Here is a 16,490-nt window from a genome sequence, read left to right as displayed (position 1 = left end):
GCCAAAGCCCTTACAGTTCATATCATCCTTGTGTACCCAGAGGCTTTTCCTTTTTATGTTGTGCACTTAAACCTAGATGGGTGCGTAACTAAATAATTTTGGGAGCTTGTCCGGGATCCGAGGTGGATACGAATCTCAACTTATCTTAGTGCAACATGAATGAACTGACTAAATTAATTATCGATAGCTATGGTGAAGGTCCTAACACACATGAATGAAATGGCTAAAGACTGAATTGCTGATACTATGGCAAAGGACTAACACGATGCACTAAAATTGGAGGATAGCGGTAGAAAAAACACAAAATGTATAGGGCATAGGTGTCAAACTTTGGTCCTCGAGGACCGGAGTCCTGCAGGTTTTGGATGTTTCCTTTCTCCAACACAGCTGATATATGATCAGCTCATCAGCAAGCTCTGCATAAGCCTGGTAACGATCCTGCTGATTGGAATCGACTTGTGTTGGAAGAGGGAAACCTCCAAAACCTGCAGGACTTCGGCCCTCGAGGACCGGAGTTTGACACCTATGGTATAGGGAATGACAACATACACACATACACAGACAATTTATGTTCCACAGGTTTTCAGTTATATGCTTTAGATGACCAAATAGTTTTTCACCAGAGACAGTTGGAAAGAAATCATTGAATCCTAATTGCTGCACTAAAATAAACAAGCCTACAGTATGCAATGCAAGCCTAAAATTGGTCCTTTTCACATAAAGTTTCTCTCTTTGTTCAATGCCTTAATCAGTAATCTCTCCAGAGTCTGTATCGGATGTTTTACTGGGTATCTCCAATCTTCCAGTCCGTGGGCCAAAGTCTTTCGAGAATGGGCCGCTGCTTTACAATTCATACTGTAGATTATGGGACTCATTCTCGCATTACACAGCTTTTCAATTCTACGCTTTTAGCTATACTGCACCTTGATTGCCCCGGAATATTTCTAGAACCTTTTGTTTTTGTCTGCATTGTATCATAACGTGGGTCTTTCATGGCCTGTCGTGCAATCTTCCAGCCACTGTGCCAACATCCTTGCAGATAGAACCTCTGCTTCTATCCAATAAAATGCAGGGATTACTGGTAGACTATTTATGTGTCTATGTATTTTAGTTAAAATTATACCCACAGGCTGTCAGGACTGCCCTCAATCAACTATCTATTCATTGGATACAGTTGTGGGGGGATTCCTTGAATGTTGGTTGTAGTACAAAGATTATTAGGTTTACAAAATGTTATGTAAACCCAACATTAACCCCTTCAATACATGCTCTAATCGCTAGATTTTCCCTATGTAGGTAGGTAGTAACGGGGAATGGGGGCAATCTGACAAGTTCTCAGCATCAGAGATAGTGTAGAAGAGACCAGACGCTCACTTCACCAATCAGTTTTGTTGAAACCAATCGTTCCTTTACAGGAAGTATTTTAATTTTAGATGTGAGACCCTGGCACGGACGTCTAAATTGTTTGATTGACGGATTTGTTTGAATATACCATGTTGTTGGGTTTTGTGTGAACAGCAAAATTTGCTAAATGCCGATTCTCTTTATATGGCCAATTTCTCAAAAACTGTGTTCGATAGAAGCTAGTGTGACACTCGTTTTTCCTCCCAAAGGGTCTGGAGTTGATTATGTCAAGCATACTTCATAAAAGTTAAAACCCTAAAACTCCATCAGACATATCAAATCATTTAAATCTATGCCTAATCGTATTTAGCTATACAGTACAGGGATGGGATGTTATTTTCCCCGTGAATGGGAGCAGATCTCATCCACGTGACTGTAGCCAGGCAAAGATCCCCTCCACCCCCCTCTGCGGGAGACATGTTACACACACGCGCACAGACTGTTGCCATGCTAACAGTGCCACTGCCTATTACAAGACTGATTAATCATCCTGGACTACGCGCAGGCAGGTGTAGGCTGCTCTAAAATGACCTAGCCTCTCTGTAGCTGAGAAGGTACAGAGCTGGATACATACTATGATTGTGTATACGCAACTAATCAAGCAGCCACTCTGCCTCTTCAATTCGAAGAATCACTGTGCAAACACCGTAAAGACAAATACATTTTACCAATGGTTTGTTGAATTTTATGAAGAAGGTGGAAATAGTGGGTTGATGTGCAAAACGTGCCCACAAAAACAACAATACAATCGTTGTCACCCATAAGGCAGTCTGTCTCATAGATTTTTATCATATGCATAAATCAGCCTGTAATTAGCGGCACTGTATAGGCTAATTCCCATTATACATTCCATCCATAATGTCCCCCTAATCAAAATCATAACTCATCTATTCATCGAATCATCGGTCTTGATCTAGGGGCGAGGAGGCAAAGGCAGCATCTACGTGTGGGCATCGGGAGATGGCGGTAGCTATGACGACTGCAATTGCGATGGTTACGCCTCGAGTATGTGGACCATTTCCATCAATTCGGCCATCAACGACGGACGCACGGCGCTGTACGACGAGAGCTGCTCATCCACGCTGGCGTCCACCTTCAGCAACGGACGCAAAAGGAACCCCGAGGCCGGAGTCGTGAGTGCTTTTGTTGACGTATACACATAGCTGCAAAAAAATGTATTTCTTCATGCACCAAGCAGTATTAAAAACACATATATACCACCATTTTGATCTAAAATAATAAGAGATCTTAAATATAAATATTTTACTCAATTGAAATATGCTTATCAAAATTCCTGCTAGTCAAAACTCTATACAAGCTAGCATTTTAATGCTAATTTGCTCATGTTAGCATGGGAACTGTCTGAATTCAGATAGTTACAACTTGGGAAGGACTAGCCTACTTGTCAAAATTAATCAAAACTGATAATTTCACAAAACTATATTATAAATATGTACCATTTATTTATGTCTGTGCACTGATTTTTATGAATAGAAACAGGTTCTGAGTCAATTGTTTTTTCAATGTAAGCTTCAAGCAGCTACATCATTATTGTGGATGGTGGCATTGTGAGCAACAATCGATTTTATAACCGATTCAAAGCTCATACTGTAGCTGCTCAGGGGCATTGGTATTCAAGCAGAACCTGTCTGAGTGATTCTTGGGCACACAGCTGATAAACATGAGCTAAAGCTTGCCACACACTGCTTGATGCGGCTGAACCCACTTGCATTATCACGAAAAATGGACTAATGGCAATTGGCAACTCACATCAACACACTTTGAACAATTTGATCAATTAACGGTGAGTCTGTATGTAGCTTTTGAGTGCTACACATTCAGTATATTTTGCTTGATCACTTTTATTAAATGCCAATTATAGCAAGTGTTCGTTTTAGTTTGTTTTGTTGTTGACATGTCTGGAATGTATTAAAGACGGGTTTGGCAGCATCACTTTGTGGCAGACCTTAGTTGATTATCACTAATGAGTAATGATCACTGATTAATTTAAGTGTTTTAATGTACAACTTGAAAGTAGATACAATGAACCATGCACAAAAATGCCAACATATGTTTTTTTTATTTTTTATTTGTCATTCAATCAACCTGGCCATACAAAAATAATCATATGACAAATGAGAAGAAATGATTTTCCCCGTATACAAAGCCAGCAGTGTTTGTATTTGCGATTATGCAAATGACCACGGGCTGTTGACAAAGTCAGGGTCCTCCCCAGGGTTCTCTCTCTAATTGCAGTCAGGCTGTTATTGCGTCTAATTAAGCACTGAATGCCACAAATAAAGGTTGACTCAATAAATATTAGCATAACTTGTGTACTGGCAAGTTAATGGAACATAAAACTACTTCCACATCGATCCTTTTCTATCTCTTAAAAGAGCCAACAATAACCTTTCTTCAACTTTTCTACACAGACAGTTAACCAATGATGCATTAGTGGTTTATTTTTGCTTGTAATTTAGGCCACCACCGACCTGTATGGGAACTGCACCCTGCGCCACTCAGGAACATCGGCAGCAGCTCCAGAGGCAGCTGGAGTCTTCGCACTGGCTCTTGAGGCAAAGTATGTGCTGTCTCTTGTCCCCGTGAAATGTTCTGTCCTTGTGTTGTTTACTCTCCTCCTCATATAGAGTCAACATGCCCTTGTCTATCATAATGTCCTCATGTATGCCCTTGCTAATTAACTAATCCTTTTGTAGTCTTATGTTCTATTAGACCAAGGGCATACAGCCTATTATTTATTTATTTGTAGTTGTGTTTATTTCTACTGTGCAAGGTTATTTGTTTATGAATAACTAGAGAGAGGCGCAGAGAGGCGCAATCACGTGAATGACTGTCTCAGACCGGGCCATAGCCATTTTTTCCTGACTGATTTATATCTGCTCATTCCGTATATTTCTGTTGATCAATAACTGGCAATGGGAGTGATCACATTAATTATAGGAGGCAAGCATTTGCCCATGCATAGACTTTTTTTTGGGACTCAAGATTATTTCTAATGGTTCTGGTTATTTCTAATATGCATGGTGGCAAGACGTTGCCAATTTCACGGCAGTACTTTTACAATTACGCATGTGCAGGTTGTAGATTTTTTTGTTGTGATTATGACAATTGTGTACATTAAGTGTAGATTTATTGTATTTCTTCTTCTTCTTCTTTACTGATTGTCACACCCACCTAAGTGGGGCAAAATTAGTTCTGCGCATTTTGATCCATCCCCTGAAGGAGCGGTGAGCAGCAGCCGCGCTCGGGTATCATTTGGTGATCTAACCCCCCAATTCCAACCCTAAATGCTGAGTGTCAAGCAGGGCGGCAATGGGTCCCATTTTTTATAGTCTTTGGTATGACCCGGCCAGGGATTGAACCCATAACCTCCCAGTGTCAGGGCAGACACTCTACCACTAGGCCACTGATCTGGATTTGATTATCAGTGTCTTTATTTTCATTGTACAAGCGAGCAGGATGAGCGATTGGCCGATTGCATTATAATGTATATGTGAAACAGTTGTATGATTAAAGAACATGTTCATGACTGACTGAGCACATCATAGATTTTCTTAACTTTGTGTATTATTTCTACTAGTAGTTCTGTTTACTTCTATTGTGCACTGTGGCCGTTATCATGAATAATATAGAATGCATGTGTTTGTGTTTAACTGAGCATGCTTTTGATTTAAATACTTTTTTTTTTACTCTACAGTTTATTCCAAGTTGTTTTTCTACGCTCTGTTTTGCACAGTTATATCAGGAATAACTGGCAAGAGAATCCATTAAAATAATTGTTCAACATGTACACACATGTACCTTCGTATGACCAAGAAGACCTTGCTCAAAGGTTTATTCCTTGTTCTGTTTAGTTATAATTGTGGTAGAGCATTTATTCAATGAACACAGGTTTGTGTGCGAGTGTTGAACTCATGTAGTCTTTTGTCCTTGTCTAGTCAACTGTCCTCATGTAGTCTCATCCTTTGTACCAAGACCCTTGGGTTCAGATGATATTCTGTAGAAAAACATTTAATGTTATGTATGTCATTCTCTGGTGAAACCATACAATAATCTTTTCAGTCATCACATTTATCCACTAGATTTATCTAATGAAAAAAAGCAAACTTGAGCCCTTCAAGTGGCGCAGCTGGCCAATCTTTATGTCCTAAATTTCGTATTCAGGATTTCTCTCTGTGACCTCCTCACAAGCATGAGTTGTCTACTTTCCAGAGAGCCATTTGCCGTGTTTATTTCCAATTTATTTACACCACTTGTACCAGACAGCGTTTGTGTGTGTGCCTGTGCCAAGGTCAGAAATAAATGATTTGGGGCTCATAGATACCAATAGAATGTTGAAAAATGCACATAAATACTGTCAGTGCTTGTGTATTTTAATGTATGCATTTGTACATGTGCACAACTGAATACATGGGACATATGTAGATAATATAAAAACTGCAAAAGGTATTTTGCTGCAAACCTCGGTCAAGAGCCTTTCCTTCTTCTCCGGTGCTTAATTTGTCACGCGAAAGCGCTGACAAGAATCTGCCCACCATTAACAGACACCCGCTTAGCGTAGTTGTGCAAAGAAGCCACTGTTTGCTCTGCACACACGATGATGATGTCGCTGTCGGGAGTGAGTGGATGCGCTCGCCCCGTCAAAGCGTTTTTACGGGCCAAACACTTGAATCACGTGACGGCAGGAAAGCAAAGCAATTACAGTCGTTGCTGGATGTGTGTACTTAAACCAAAACAAAAGAATGGGGGGAAATAGGTAATACCTGTAATTATCTCAGTTCATAAAGGCTAGGTTTTCACAAAACTGCTGAGTTCATTGGTTAACTCAATTGCTAACCAAAACAGCAGTACCTAATGAATCGAAGTGTGTTCTAAATCGGTCGTCTGCACAATACTGAAGATGATCTCGTGTCATAAACAATACAACTCTTTTTCCTAATTCATTTTCAGTGTATGATGTAATGAATACATGTAAAAAATGTACTGTAAATAATATAAAAAATTAGCAAATTTATAAAATACATATACAAAATACATACAATTCTGTCTATATTTAACACGTTTTTATTTTTTTATATATTGTAATAATTATAGTTAAATAAAATATAGAAATTAAAAATGAGAATGAATTCTTATTTCACTTTTATTTTTAAAATGAATAATTGGAGCGCCATTTAGGCAAAAATAGAGCCATGTCAACACTGCCTATCACAAAACTGTTTGATGTTACAAAACAAAACAATTACTATAGATTTTTTTTTAATGCTTCATTTCAGAAACTGAACCATTGGCATTTTACCGCAGATATTGATTTATTCTACCTCTCTATCCCCATCACCTACCGCAGCCCCGACCTGACATGGAGAGACATGCAGCACCTGTCAGTGCTGACCTCCAAGAGGAACCAGCTCCACGACGAAGTCCATCAGTGGAGGAGGAACGGCGTGGGCCTGGAGTTCAACCACCTGTTTGGCTACGGCGTGTTGGACGCCGGCGGCATGGTGAAAATGGCTAAAGAGTGGAGGACGGTGCCCGAGCGCTTCCACTGTGTTGCCGGATCCATCCAGGAGAACCAGTGAGTCCCATTTCTTAAAATATGTTAATGTACTGTATAGAGGACTCTTCTCAAATGAACGCCTTATATGGCCTAATTTAAAGAAAATATCTCCAAACATATCAATTCCACTCATTTTCTGTGTGACTCATGACTGAGTTATAGATGGACGTAATCTGAAATTTCTTATACTAACTTTACACAGAACTTTAAAAAAAAATAGAATTTATATTTTTTTAAATATTTGTTATTGAATTACTACAGCGTTTATCTCATGACTACAAAAAAATACACTCCTCCCATCTATAATCATAACATCATAACATAATTTTTCTTTTTTTATCGGATGTATCTATTAATTAACTAATTTGCTCCCAAAAACACGTTCTATTTTAAAAATTGCCATGGTCCCAAAAATGTATTTATAGTTTTTTTTTATACTAGAGCATGCAGAAAGCTTTGATGCAGCCTCTGACCTGAAGAGGTCGTTTAAAGCAATGGTAGTTATTAGTCTGATGTGTCTCATGACAAAATGATCCCATCTTGACAGATGCTTTCTAGTAATTTTCTTCTCAATGTATTCATTTGTATCTTTATGTATGTATATTTACTTTCATTATTTCATTACAGATACTTATTTGTAAATTTAGATGTGAAAAATCAATACAAATAGGAATTGCAATATTTATATACACTAATACACTGTATGTGTTAGTATTTATTGTTATTTATGTGTGGCTACATTCTAACATCTTGATGTTATTGTCTTTCAAAATCAATATCGCTCTACACCCTTTGAATATGAGAACTAAACAAAAAAAAGGAAAAACAATTTGTGTGTATATATGTATGTATATATATATATATATATATATATATATATATATATATATATATATATATATATATTTATATATATATATTTATATATATATAAATAAATAAGTGAATGCCAGAGTTTTGATAACAATCAACCCAGCAATGAAAAGAGGGGTCAGACTGTCTCTTTATCTGTTACCAGCCCAGCTGTGTTCTATCTATCTCATTCACTTGCCAGCTTCCCTCTGTCCCGCTGGCCATTTTGAGTTAACCTTTACTCTTCCCCTCCACGCTCCTCCCTGCTCTGCTTTGCTCTGCTCTCGTGTACTCCCCTCTCAGCTGCTTTATGAGATGGTACGACTCAAATGACCCTCGTGTGTGCTTTCCTCTCTCCTCCTAATTGGCTTCATTAGAGGCCCTGAAATGCTTTGGCCTCGAAAAACTGTCAATCACACAGACTGTGCTTGATGAAGATTGTTTAGAGAAATAATTTGTGACAGCACTGTTGTAGAATAAGTATTTTCAATTTTAGAATTAATAAACACAACATGTACCTCATGGTCAATCCATATAGAAAGGCCTCTGCCCGCTCTCTGCTTATTTAGGAACACTACACTAATGAAATTGTTCCAAAATAAGGATAGGAGAATAGTAGCTGTAGAGATAAATAAAGTAAGCCATAAAACCGATGAAACGACCTTTATAAGGCACAGACGCTAATGATAATGCCTTGCCTTTTGTATGCTAATTTTAGGCCGCGCAAATGGAGGCTACGTCTCGCGTTCTTCGTCAGCTTGCTGTTCGACACAGCAGCACCACCACGGGGGCCACTTGGCAGCTTCTATTGTGCCGGAAAAATAATTACGACAAGGCTACCTCTGATGAGATCGTCTCTGTGGGAAAAAGCAATAAACACCAACAAAGCCCGGGCTTGCGCGCACTACGTCGCGTCTCTGAACGCTGATCTGATAGCGGCACTGGCTGTCTGTGACTTACTTGGCTGGAGGAGAAGTTCTCATTATCAGAGGAGCTGGCGTGCTGAGCCACATTGTCTGACTTGGTTGCTTTCAATCTCCAGTGGCGATGTGTTCTCCATCAAAGAGGAGAAATGGCTTAGAGGAGGTACACGGAATGTATACAAGGTTTTCTGGCAAACTCAGCTCTCCCACTTATGCTAAGTATTGAGCCACCTCGTGATCATCAACCTGCTTTGTTAAATTTCCATAAGAATTTACTGTACATCTATGTGCAATGGTACCTAATGAAGTGTCCAATGCGCGTTATGTTATTATGCTCCTACTACTGCAGTCGCCTCGGTGAGCTCAGCCGTCTTTCAACCGCTCCCGTTTGAAGCTGCCTGCAATGCGGGCCTAAGCCTCTAATGCTAATAAGCCTTCACTGCAAGCCGCTACCCTGCTGTGTCCTCGCTCCAGAGGAGACGGGAACAGCGGCGTCTTTGAATAAAAAACAAGAAAAGAAAAAAACACCTGGATTCTGCACTCTTTTTATTGGAACAAACCCATTATAAGGGAGGGATGGACTAATCTCCTTATGCATCGTAAAGTCAGGGTTGAGCCTAGCATGTGAAACTAGCAGTCAAAAGTGCTTAGCTATAAACTTTGAATCATGGTATCTGTCAAACGATCATTTGCATTTAATTTTCGCTGTTTCAGACAGACATAGTAAGCAAAAATCCAAGATATTTTCCGTGACATCCACTTAAAGTAGAAATCAACCTTAAACATTACTTGACAATAGTATGTTATATGTGACATCACTAGTTTAAACATTACATTCTGATTACTATTACATTTGTGGAATATGAGTTATACAGCAAAATCCAGTAGTTTTTATCTATCATAGGGGACGGCCATTTTGCCACTTGATGTCGACTGAAGATGACTAGCCTGGCAAGCCACACCCACGTTCTTCAAAAAGAAAGTGGGTCTGGACAGGTGGCCATAGACAGTGATTCGGCTCCGTCCGAAAACAGGACGGCCCAATCAAATTCGTCTGTTTGTGTGACGTCTACTTCGTGAGCAACGTCCCTCTTTAGTTATCAAGTTTGCAGAGTGCAATACAATTTGGTGGCAGAAAGTCAGTATAAAGTTACGCCTGCTCAGACCACGTCTAAACACTGGCACAGCTGGTCTAACGCGATTTTGATGAACTTGACCGGGGCACAGACAGATACTCAGTTCTGCAGACATATTTTAAGTGGTCATCATTTATGACCAATTTAGTCTGTATACCCACTCAAATTGTTACCTCATTATGGCAAGAGCAGTGATAGTTCTTTTTATGTTGTATTTTGGTATGTTTTAATTGCACAGCACTTTGAGTTGCATTTTTAAGTATAAAAAGTGCTATATAAAGTTTGATTTGATTTGGTGATGACGGACGACTTACTATATTGGTTGATGAGGGACAAAGGTGACATTTAAATGCAAAATTTTAGCATGTTATGTTAGATGGGCTTTAATTAAAATTGATTATTTTATTTTCTGGGCTTAATGTCATTTCGATTTCCTTCCAAAACTTGAAATTGTTTTTATATGAAAGTAAATTGAGTTATGAGCTTGGTCACAATATGAATGACTCTCTTTGTAGTCACACTTAAACAATGAATTTCAATTGCATTGTAGTTTGGCCTTATAGCCATCAATGCAAAACTACACAGACAATTCTGATGGAAATATAGGAAAAATACTTTTCTTGAGTGGGAAATTGTGGTTCCAATTCACAACCATTTAACTGTGACTATTTCCTCTGCCTCCTCTGTCCTTGCTTTGAACCATCACAAATGACATTTTTGCCACATAGCAATGACGTAACCAATTTGTTATTTTCCTCCAGTAAAATCCAGTCCGGAGACAAGCTGGTGCTCGCCATCTCCACCGAAGCCTGCAAGGGCAAGGACAACTTCGTCCGCTACTTGGAGCACGTCCAGGCGGTGATCACTGTCAACGCCAGCCGCCGCGGTGACCTCAACCTCAACATGACCTCGCCCATGGGCACCAAGTCCATCTTGCTGAGCCGACGGCCCCGCGACAACGATTCCAAAGTGGGCTTCGATAAGTGGCCCTTCATGACCACGCACACCTGGGGCGAGGACCCGCGCGGGACCTGGGTCCTGGAGGTGGGCTTCCGGGGCGAGGAGCTCCAGCGCGGCGTCCTCAAGGAGTGGACGCTCATGCTGCACGGAACACAAAGTGCCCCTTATATAGACCAGAAAGTGCGCGACTACCAGTCCAAGCTGGCCATGTCCAAGAAGGAAGAGCTGGAGGAGGAGCTGGATGAGGCCGTGGAGAGAAGTTTGAAGAGCTTGCTGAGGAAAACCAACTGAAAAAAAAAATCCCATCTGCATGTGTTGCTCTCATCGTATCCTGTCTTGAATATTTCTTTCTTGCCCCCTCCTCAACCTGCTTTTTGTACTTTCAGTTCCAACCTTCAATGAATGTTTATCAATAAAAGTACAATAAATATATCCTTCAGTAATCTACACAAAGAAACTATATCATCATTTTTACACTTTGTACATAAAACAAATGGGTCTTCACTCTTATGCTTTAATTGCTCTCTTTCTCTCTGTCTCTTCTGCCAAATGTTGTACAGGTTGTGACTGTAAATTATTCGGTATCATCCTCCTTTATGTTTATGTTTATATTTTTGTGACAGGCTCCGTTTATACAAACAAGAAGGAGCGCAATGTGTGATTCATTTGCAGCCTGTGCTCCTCTGTTTGTATTTCATAACCTTTGATGTACACTATAATAAATCTATCCAGCTGTTTATTAAAGCACTCGAGTGATTTGAAGCAGAACGTTCTCCAGAGAAGTAACATGCATTTTTTTTCCATTTTGGTGTGTGGAATAATAACATGCAGGCAGAACAACTTTTTACAATGGAAAGTTGAGAATAGTTAATTCATTGATCCACCTTTGATTTTTTTCAAAGTTGCCATTATAACAGCTGTGGAAACTGCGCGGGAATTTTTACATTTCAATATTCTTAACAATTGTAAAAAAAAAAGAAAAAAAAGAAAAGAAAAACAAAAGAAAAAAGAAAGAAAGAAAAACAACACAAAAGCTATGTTGCTGATGCATTTTGTGCATCTATTTTTGTATTTAATTTTTTTATCTGCTTAACTTTGCAGTTACAATATTGTAACATTTTAGCATAAAATCAAGTTAACACTGTAGATTTAACATTTGTTAATGATGACTGACAAAAGTCTCATTGTGAAAGTGATTAAGATGAATGTTACGCTATTATGGTATCATGCTAATTCTTTAATTCAGCTTCAAAATAGCAGTGCTAGCAATACTAAGATAGTATTAGCACTGTAAACAAGCTAACGTTAGCTAGCCATGGCTGCTATATGGTAGCATGACTTACAGTATTCAGTCTTACTATATCACATAATGTATTGGTTTTAAGTTATTTTTTGTAGTGTACAATAAAAAAAAGAAGAAGACAAACGTACATGTTGAACAAAAATATTGCTAATTCCACCTCACTTCTGAATCCTCTCAGATGCTCTTGCTTGTTTCCTGATGTTATGGCCAAACGATGAATGGGCAGGGCTCACCTTTTGAGTACATGTTTTTTTTTTGGGGGGGGGGGGGGTGACATTCACAAGCTGAGCCCGTGGGCACTGTGACGTTAATTTCAGTTGACAGCAGGTGGCAGTACAGGCCAAAATGGCATCCCCTAAGACATATAAAAAAACGGGTGGATTTTTCTGCTTAATTCATATTCCACAAACACATTAAGCACAATATTGTGCCTAGACTAATGGGAGCACATAGAACATTTTTGACTTGATTTTCCCTTTTTAAAACAATTAAAGACATTCAAAAATAATAGCGAGACACGGGTTGGCAAAACACGATGGCAGACTTCTCTCAAAAGTGGGAGCTGACCAGCTTCAATCCATTTTTAAGTTATTTTAGTTAAACAAACAACCATTTTCCCCTCAAGCTGCCGCTAAGTCCTTAAAGTCCTTTTTTGTTCTTGGAGATCCATGCAGCATCAGATGGTGAGGACACTTTGCTGCTGCTCTGTCGCATCTCAAAAAGCACAAGAGGAGACAAACTTTGCCTCTCAGCAAGAACAAGACAGGCGAGGTGAAGCACTCTATGCACAGAGGAGGAGTCATTACATTAACGGTTTATTTTTAGCATCATATCACCAGCGCGCTTACTTGTCTGACAGAGACAGAAACAACTCATTTGATAGCTTATGTCTTATGGCTCATGTCATTAGGCCAGTACCGGTAATCGGTTTTGAATTTGCAATGAGTACCTATTTTAGAAAAAAAAAGTTTTCTACAAAAACAGAAACAAGTTATTTGGTCAAAAATGATTTTGAACTCTTTTGAAATCTTAAAAGTGCCATTTCCTACTACATTCTTGTATTTGTAGATCTTCTCTTCTCACATCTTACCCCTTTTACCCTTGCCTTTATCATAACAGTGAACAGTGACTATGCTTGTGCGACTGTTCTTTATTACCAAGGGCACAGCAGTTGAATTTCTTTTGATCACATGCCTGGTTGGAGACTTTCCCCCTGATTCTGCAAATGCCACAAAATGTAGCTGTTAGTTGCGTGTGGTCGGCTGGCAATTCCCCGCCCCCTGCAAGCTGCAAGACCATTTTCGTCTCAGCACCACTCTGTAATCCTGTTGACCAACTGTGGCTCCATCACTAAAGGAAAAAGTTAAAGAAGAAACTCCGTTAGGTCCAGTGTAGCCACTGGAGCCACAGTTAATAGTCCATTTGAAACCAGTGCATTCTGACTGATGTTACAGATACTTCACCTTCATTGTTTTTAGCCACATTGGGTGCAGGAATCTTAGGTCTATGACCATCTATCCATCCGTCAATCAACAAGCAATGGAAATGTAATCAAATACACCAGTCTCACATTCAAGTTCATGAATTTGGACTCAAAAACAAGGCGTAATTGATGTTTGAGTCGTCTTTATTGAAGATATCAAAGTAGATTAGTACACAGCAAAATGGTGCTGAGGGCAGGCGGTCGCGTCCAATTGTACAAATGAGCTCAAGGGGGGAAAATTGGAGATGGAAGACAGAAGGGTAGCACGACTTCCTCATTGAATACTTTTTCTCATTTATTTATTTTTTTAAAGATGGCACAGGGCTTTTTTTTAGTTTGTTCCTTTTGTGTCCCAAGTTTTCAGACAGTAAAGGACTAAAGCATGAGCATGGCTGTCTGGTCGCAACACTGGACGCGGAACCCGAGACTGCAAGTAGATGGAGGAGCCTGGAATATGAGAGCAGGAATGTTTGGTTGGTAGTCTAATGTTTCTTCTTGCTAGATTTCTCGATGGTGGTTTCCACCACCATGGAAGTCTCCTCGTATCCTTTAAGCTTGCGCCCGTCGGAGAACTTCTCCACAGACTCCAGCACCACCTTTTCGTAGCTCAAGGCGTCTGGAGTGAAGCTACTGGAACTGGAGCTGGAAGTGGAGTTGGAGCTGGAGCTGGAGCTGGTGCTGGTGCTGCTGCTAGAACTGGAACTGGTGCTGGCGGTGCGGGGCATGGATTTAGGGCTTGTCCCGCTTGATCCATCGTCATCCTTGCTCTTCTTTGGTTTGGAAGGATCCACTGCTGGGGTTGGATCTTTGGGGCCAGAGAAAGGCTGGACTGGACCCGGATCTTCTTTCTTAACCTTGTCTTTACTGCCATCTTCCTTCTCTTTCCCTCCCTTGTTATCTTCCTTCCCTCCTGCGACATTTGAAGGAGGGGTGGGAAGTGCAGGTCTGGGGCCTATTATGGGCTGAGGTGGTTGGGGTGGTGGAGGTGGTTGAGGGGATGGTACACTGCGTCCAAGAGACTGATCTTTGATCGTGACAACGATATGTCCGGCGGCTGGTGTGGTACTGCAGAAGCAGGGGTCTGGGTAGCTTCCATCACCGGTGACGAGGACGTACCGACCCTTTGTGTAGAAGTCAGCGATGGGCTCCGGCTTCTTGTACTTCCTCATCCGATCTCTCACGATGTTACAAAGTGTGTCGAATGCCTTGCTTATCTGAGCTCCGTCAGGGACGTCCTGCGGAGACACTCCGGAATACACAGGTCTCTCCTCAGTCCTCCTCACATTATTCTCTTGAACTTCTCCAGAGGACATCCCCTTCACTTCGTCGTCTGGAGCCACTCCCCCGCCGGCGCCTGCGTTTCGATCCTCCTGACCGTTGTCAATTACATCTCTGAGCTCCTTCTTCTTCTGTACTTTCTTGGCCATGATCTTCTGGCGAGGTTTTATGTTAGTGATGTCTTGGATGGCAAGAGTAATATCTGGGAGCAAGAAAGAAGAAGTTTCGCTACCTCAACACTTTCGTCATTCAGTCTTGGGAGCGTAATGGCTGAGTTATGATTTAGGCCTACTTACCTCTGCCCCTGTTTGAGGCAGGAGGAGTGTGGGTGTAGTGGTAACTGGTGGTAAACAGGGTGACTGGTGTGCCGATTATTGCCGAATTCAACCTATGATGGAATACAGAGGTCAAAGTTCATGAGTCGTCATTCAGGCATCCTTGTTGCAACCCCTTAACTACGCCCCCAGTCGCCATGGTTACAAAACGTCTCACCTGTTGTCCTCGTTCTCGATGATCCTCTTGTACCTTTCCAGCTCATTCTCCAGAGATGTTTGGTACATGGCCAGGTGGCGACACTCGCTGGTGAACCTCTCCAGGGCCCTCTCGGCTTCCTCGATCTCCTTGCGCAGCGATTCGATTTGCTCGTTGTACAGCTGGATCTCGTCGTCGAAACTCTCCTGGGTGCTCCTGATGGCTTGCTCCAACATTGCCGCCTGTGAGCAACACAGACGCCTTTTTAATCAAGACGCTCTGATGAAATGATACTCCAGAATTACAAATGCCCTTGAGGAGACTTAATAGTGGTCCAAGAATATTGTCAATAAAGCACTGTGTTGCTCATGAATGACAACTAGGAATTTGAGCACATGGTGAAGTCAAAGCATGATCAAGGTAGAAGTTGCATACATTTTAAACTATGATTATCAAATTCTAATCTTTGCTGCATCTAATTTTTCGTCTGTCTTCGATCGTATCCTGACAAATGACTTTGGGCCTATCAGAAAAAAGAACATCATTTTGGCAATTAGCTTATTATCAGGACTTCACTATTAGACTTTAAAGCCTTGCTAGGTATCATGCGCCACAATGGCTTTAATAAAATGGGCTAAGGCTGGCATCTAGTGGTGTCTTAGTGTCAGTGGCAAACTATAGTGGCTGCTGAGTGGGGGAATATAGAATGTAAAAATGATTACAATACAACACTAATAATTTTTTATTACAAAATGACAATATTTAATGGTAAAAAATATTTATTGAACTTCACAATTTACACGAAAATAACATAATCTCTAATGAGTTTAATTACAAATTGAAATATTAAACTTTTTAAAATGAATACTGAATATAGTTTTACGTACCATAAATATATGTACTTTACATTTAAAAAAGGATTATTATGGGAAAAAATACAGTGCAAAAATAAAATACATGAACTCTCAAAATTATCTATTCATATTTGACATACTTACTGTAAATAACAAAACTTACTACTGACATATTATTGAATGCTCATGACATTTATAAATAATAAAAACAACAATTGAAAAATAAACAAATTATTAAATTCATTATT

At 40.2% G+C, this 16,490-nt stretch overlaps 2 protein-coding genes across 2 annotated transcripts in view; one reads left to right on the top strand and one right to left on the bottom strand.

Moving 5' to 3' along the window:
* Nucleotides 1-11,621, top strand: part of pcsk2 (proprotein convertase subtilisin/kexin type 2) — a 29,045-nt gene extending 17,424 nt beyond the window's left edge. The window contains exons 9-12 of the mRNA XM_086093336.1: nt 2,322-2,537; nt 3,885-3,985; nt 6,773-7,000; nt 10,655-11,621. Of these exons, the coding sequence (XP_085949462.1) occupies nt 2,322-2,537; nt 3,885-3,985; nt 6,773-7,000; nt 10,655-11,144 (1,035 nt within the window). The 3' untranslated portion in view covers nt 11,145-11,621. The remainder of the gene's footprint in view (nt 1-2,321; nt 2,538-3,884; nt 3,986-6,772; nt 7,001-10,654) is intronic.
* Nucleotides 11,622-13,765: 2,144 nt separating this feature from the next.
* The window catches only part of bfsp1 (beaded filament structural protein 1), an 8,311-nt gene continuing 5,586 nt past the window's right edge, over nt 13,766-16,490 (bottom strand). The window contains exons 6-8 of the mRNA XM_086093676.1: nt 15,410-15,630; nt 15,214-15,305; nt 13,766-15,119 (exon numbers count right to left, since the gene is read on the bottom strand). Of these exons, the coding sequence (XP_085949802.1) occupies nt 14,122-15,119; nt 15,214-15,305; nt 15,410-15,630 (1,311 nt within the window). The 3' untranslated portion in view covers nt 13,766-14,121. The remainder of the gene's footprint in view (nt 15,120-15,213; nt 15,306-15,409; nt 15,631-16,490) is intronic.

This window comes from Leptonotus elevatus, chromosome 13, assembly GCF_054856555.1.
Source record: "Leptonotus elevatus isolate MCC_2025b chromosome 13, RoL_Lele_1.0, whole genome shotgun sequence".
Classification (NCBI taxonomy): Eukaryota; Metazoa; Chordata; class Actinopteri; order Syngnathiformes; family Syngnathidae; genus Leptonotus; species Leptonotus elevatus.
The sequence above is the reverse complement of the archived record's forward strand: the minus strand, read 5'-3'. Positions and strand labels throughout refer to the sequence as shown.